Here is a 6,000-nt window from a genome sequence, read left to right on the forward strand (position 1 = left end):
TTAAATTGAAAACTTGTGTGTTTTTTTTTTTTTTTTTTTTTTTTTTTTTTTTTTTTTGTGTCTGTGTATGAACAGATGAAACAAAGACCTAGGTAAGTAAACCAGGGAGACACCTCATCAGATTTAGTGAGATCACTTATGAGGTTCTGGAAAACATTCTGTGAACCATAAAGTGTCTTCCATAACTGTTATAGAGTAGATGTGCTTTCTCCAAAATGGTAACAATGTCCTAGAAGTTCTGAGGAAGGTTGACTTGAAGTAGACCTTCATGAAATCACAGAATCATAGAATGGTTTGGGTTGCAAAGGACTTTACAGATCATCCAGTTCCCACTCCCCCGACATGGGCAAGGATACCTTCCATCTTCAATCTACTGCTTTTGCTGATCCCGCGCAGCACTGAAACACAGTTTTGGAGTTATTTCTGGGAGTGAGCAGCAGCAGTCATGTCAAGCATAGCATCCTCTTGTGTCAAGGACTGTGGAGCTGGTTAAAGGACCAATGCTGCCAAGGCTGCCCTCAGGGGCTGCTGCGAGGGAGGGAGCAGCCCATGGCCAAAGCCACACCACTCCCAGCCAAACACGAGGTCTACACTGGTAAATTAAAATGGGTCAGAAACCGCTTGTCCTCCCCAAAGGCAGATCATATGCACCACTTAAAGTGGGCAAGTAAAGAAAACATTTATGATAAAGGTCTTGATGTTTATGGTCTGTCTTTCAGAGCCTGGGGTGATACGGTCTGCCAGAGGAGTATTATGGAGCAGTTTCACTCACAGGTAACGAAGTTTTCCTGTTTACATGTGTTTTAAAATATTAAGGAGGTAGGGTGTTCTTTCACCACCTTGAGAATAAAGTCTAAAAAAGGGCTAAAATTTTCTTTGTTTGCTGAAGTTTCAGCAGATTCTCGAGAGTAGGTGTTGATCTACTGACTCAGATAGGCTGAAGGCACTTTCTGTCTCACTGAGGAATCGAAGCAACAACTCTGTGACCCTGCAGAAATGGATGTCTTGCTCCAGTGTTGTGTTTAAATGGGGCTTTTAACTGATCCACGTTAATCAGAAAATTTTCAGTCGTCCCCAAATATCTTCAGTTGCTACTGGAGACTGTATAGACTTGTGTGGGTGAGCATGACCAAAGGAGAGGAGCATAGCTTTATTAAGAAAACCATCACAGTCTTGTAAGTCTTGGCATAGCTTTGAGAGTTAGGATCTGAAACAATTTCTGAGGCTAAGACAGTCAGGGACATCCAAGCAAATACGATGTAAACACTTGTGTGCAGGCTGAATGCATCTCATGAATTTAAAGCTGGCCCTACTCTCCCTTTTTGGAATAGAAATATGAAAATATAATTCTGCCGTTCTATAGTTCACCCTTAAAAAGAGTACAAGTTTGGCCCTTGACCCAAACATCAACCTCACCACAGAAACATAAAATCTTGAAAGGAAGATCTTATGATGAAAACTGCACATTCTGGGTTGTGCATAGGGGGAGTCTGGATTTCAGATATGTCACTGGGTTCCAGGAGAGAAATTTTCCCTGAAGACAAACTTCATGTACAGAGTGTAGAAACAGCTTCACACACAAAAACACATGGAGAGGAGAAAATAAATGAGAAAAACTAAGGAAAATACAGGAGGCAAAATAGAAAATGGTAAGATTAAAGTTGCCTAAGAAGTGAGGAGACAGCAAGGTGCTGATTTTCTCAGCGTGGCAGCTGGGAGAAGACTGAGCAGAAAACACCAGGTCAGAGAAGCGAGCACCAGGTACGGGCAGGGGAGCAGCACATACGCTCACTTTTTGAACTCAGACAGAAAAATGTCTCCAGTCTTCACTGTTTGAGGTCCATAGTCATGAGAAAAGTGAATGTGTATATATACATATATATGGGCAGACACTTGAGAAGAAACCCACAAGCCCACAAGCCAATTTCTCTCCCTTCATTAGCATACATTTAAGGGCAAGGCGCTTTGAGTTACGGTGTCATTACTGAGATTTAATTACTTTTTCTAAATGTTCCGCAGAACATTTACTTGTACATTGCAAAGTATTACAGTATAGTCACAACTTAGGCTCTCAATTACAGGAGAACGAGGCAGGAAAGAAGCTGAGTTAATTAGAGTTACTGAAGCTTAATCAATTCCTCTGTGTATGCAAGGAAGAGCAAGCCAACTTTTAGTCCATTTGTGAATCTACTTTACCTGTCTGCTATAAGTTATAAAAACCTTCATGCACAGGGAAAAAGTTGACTACTTGTATTTTAAAATGGCTGTGATTTTGCATTCTCTACATCAGGGTAGACTCTTCTCGCTTCAGTTCCATTTTTGGCAGACCAAATGTTTTTGTGTCCAAGACTGTTTCTGGCTGCCCATGCTTGAGAAGCACTTGATCTCTGAAGGCAAAGTGCTTTCATTTTGGGACCCCAAACCAGTGCTCCAGGTCTGCTTGCAGGTCAGCCTGTCTAGGAAGACCAGGACCTTCACAACGAGTACCTGCATAAAGTACCTATTTTAGGCATGCAAAATCCAGACCTACATGAAATCAGAGGAAGTCAAAACCTAATCACACTAAAATCAATATCCAATTCAGCTTGTCATGATCTGAACAAGGAGCGCAGGTTATGCTCCTAAAAAGGAACTGACTATCTATGTGGCAATCTGGAAACAAAATGAGTAGCAGCTCCTGGAGACAAATAAAATGTACACGTGAGACCAATGAGATCCAAACATATACCAGATGACTTCATTTTGCTTTGAAACTCAGTAGATACTCAGTCAATACACCTACGCAGCTGGGTGCACTTCAAGACTTATGGTCAGTCAGTCATACTTTTTCTAAGTCATATTTGCATGCCACGTAGAAGAAATGAGGTACTGATACACAGGCACAGACATAGAGCTGAGAAAGGAATTATTGTTCTGATTGTATTTTAAAAGACCCTCAAACAGGTGTTCTGTTTACTACAGCACAGGCTGAACTGGGAGGGGATTTCATTATAAGCTATAGAAAGCATATGATAAAATATAATGGCATTCAGAAAAAAAAAAAAAAGTCCAAACGAATATCTCTAGCAATATGGTATCATCTGTTCTTCTCCTGGCAACTGTCAGAGAAAAATCTTTGTTAAATCAGCCATACTATTAATTCTCAGCTTCCCCTTCATCATCTGCCAGGGAAAGCAAAATTGACGTATATATTACTATGAGTACTATTTTATCCATTTCTGGATCACAAACGATATTTCATATTTCTGTGACAAGAGCGGCAGATGCATGGCAAAGGTATTTGCAACAAAATCTCCAAGATCCTCAAACGGCGCTGGCAGAGGAGCAGCGTGGTGGCGGCAGAGCTGCCACCAGCAGATGGCATTCGGTCCCTGCAGTTCCTGCACTGCCACCACCGCCACCAGCAGGTACTCACCGCTGCACTTGCACCACAGCAGTGTAATATGTGGGATCATGTGAGACGATAGTTAACCCTAAATTATTTTCCCATCACTTGACAAAATGCTCCTTTCAAAGATTTTTTTTTTAATTTTTTCAGTTGTTTTAGAAAGGGTTTATACATAAGCACTATACAGAGACAGATTTGCCCCATCAGAGCAGGAGGATTTTATATTCTCTTTACACACGGGTATAGGTGCTACCCAGAGCCCGCCAGTCTGTCTGGCCCAGTATTTTTTTTTTTTTTTAATCTAATAGCAGCTTTCTATGAATAACTGACGAAGAACCTGACCTTCCTCCTAGTTCAATAGAACTTTTATTCTACTATTCTTCATGTTCATAAATACTCTCCTAAGGTAATAAAACTCTCAGTTTAAATATGTGTAATAATAATTTTAAAGCATTTTAAAGGTAGAAATACATGACCTATGCTATCTAGTGACTATAAAGTAATACTGAATTCAAATAAGGTTTTTTTTTTTCTCAAACAAAACTGAACTTTGCTCCCCCAAGGTATGAACTGAAGGCATCTTGGCAATTCAGAAACATCATGCTGTTCTTCCAGCCCTGAGGCCCTGATGCAAGATCTCTCAGGTATGGAGGTCCTGGGATGTGGGGCCAAATGTGCAGATGCCCTGACTGCTGGCACCCTTCGCCCACAGACCTGCTCAGTGAGAAAGTGGGGGGGGGGGGGCAGGCAAGTGGATGTCCAGGCAAATATATGCCCATGAAGAAAACAAGAAAAAAAGAACAAGCTATCTCATTTCCATTGAGAATATAAACAAAACACAATGCATAATAATATCTCATCTGGACTTAGGTGCTGATAGTGACTTTAAAAGCAGGTATTACCTGTTCTAAGAGATTCTGAAGCCTTTCTATTTCACAGTCTATTACAAATTTCTTTTCTTGCCTTCGGTCCAGATCTTCTAAAAGCCTCCTGTAGCTGGCATCGTTAAAATTCTCCACACAGATGGCACTGACTTGCCAGCTATTTTGTCCTGCTTTTTCCATAATAGCTTGAAGTATCGAATAACCTAGAAGAAAAGGATACAATACACTAGTAACACAACCATTGCATTTTTTGAATAGGAATTGCCCTTAATCAATATTATGTCTCTTAATATTTGCTCCTGCAGTGAAGGGAATAAGAGGTTGTATCCCTACCTACGCTGCTAGCCATGACACAGCATGCAACTAGCAAAAATTACAATTACTGTGATCAGAATGCTTGGAACAATCCTCAGCATTATGAATAATCTTCATATGATTTATTAATAGGAACTTTTCCAGTCAAGCATTCAGCTTCTCAGTTTGGTTTTGTACAGGTTTCTGTATCTGCGCATTTCATGACACAGCACAGAAAAACATCTAAGACTACTCATTCACCAAGGGTATTTGTATACTACAAAAGCAATATGTTAGACATTCAAATGCTTTGCCTTTTTTTTTGTTGTTGGGGTTTTATTTGGTAGCATTTAATCCAAGCAGTTTTTAATGCTTCTTAGTAAGAATTCTTTTTTTTTTTTTTTCATTTATTTATACATATATAGTGCCAGTATAGACGTGTGAATGTAAATTGTGTTATCTATTTCAGAGACTCTGTGTAGCTTTAATCAAGGTATACAGTGATCAGAAGTCAATGAATGAAGGGCATCGTAGAAGCTGTAATTATTACTACTGGCAGGATTGCTGCTTTTTATCATTATCAGTATTTGATGCCCCATTTGTCATCCTTGTGCCCATTGACAGAAGAGAAAGGCAGCACCCTCTCAGAGGTCTCCACCTGAACATGCAGAGCAAGCTCCCTGCCCACGGTCTCAGTGTGCACTGGCCCACCAGCCCTTCGCCTCTTCCCTCTCCTAATTGTTTCTCAGTGGGGATGTGCAGTACAGAGGCAGGAGAAGAGCTCATGACATATCCTAGGACAGCTTACAAGTCTATTTTTGACTTGCCCAACCAGCTCCTGAAGAAGGAAGCATGTATTATTCCATCTTTTACCAGGAGTAAATGGTGAATATGTTTAAAGCGATGAAGACCACACACCTCAGATCCAGAGTTGATGTTTGAAAACCACAAAGGACAGATACATTTGTCAATAACATACTGATACAAACCATACAATTCAGAGATGGTCTCTGTCAAGAATCACAACAAAAAAATATTGTATCTTTTTGCTTGCTCTTTGGGTGAATTTTCCCCACCACATTTAAACAAAAACGTTTCATCTCTTGAAAACTACTCTTAGTGACATGTCTGCAGAGCAGTGGCTCCTTTCTCTTTCCAACAAGAGGATTCCATGCCTGAGTGCAGTGACCCCCAGCTGTCACTTTAATACACTTGATGATGCCACTGTGTGACAGATTCCCTGTAAAAAGCACTATCAGACACTCCCACAGATTGCAAGAGGAATCATTCCTTACAATGTAAACAGACAACAGTTTTATCAGAATATGACTTTAGAACATGTGAAACTAATTCTCTTACAAATTTGTAGCTATTTTTCTACTGACTCCTGTGACATTTGCAGTCCTTGAAGTATTAACTTAAAATCTGCACCTT

General features: G+C 40.2%; 1 protein-coding gene across 2 annotated transcripts in view; it reads right to left on the bottom strand.

The window, feature by feature from the left end:
* Nucleotides 1-4,474, bottom strand: part of GRIA4 (glutamate receptor, ionotropic, AMPA 4) — a 97,134-nt gene extending 92,660 nt beyond the window's left edge. For both annotated transcript variants that reach the window (XM_008936537.1, XM_008936529.1), the window contains exon 1: nt 4,291-4,474. In XM_008936537.1, the coding sequence (XP_008934785.1) occupies nt 4,291-4,452 (162 nt within the window). In that variant the 5' untranslated portion in view covers nt 4,453-4,474. The remainder of the gene's footprint in view (nt 1-4,290) is intronic.
* Between the last annotated feature and the right edge of the window lie 1,526 nt (nt 4,475-6,000).

Source organism: Merops nubicus, unplaced genomic scaffold (assembly GCF_000691845.1).
Source record: "Merops nubicus isolate BGI_N331 unplaced genomic scaffold, ASM69184v1 scaffold7320, whole genome shotgun sequence".
Classification (NCBI taxonomy): domain Eukaryota; kingdom Metazoa; phylum Chordata; class Aves; order Coraciiformes; family Meropidae; genus Merops; species Merops nubicus.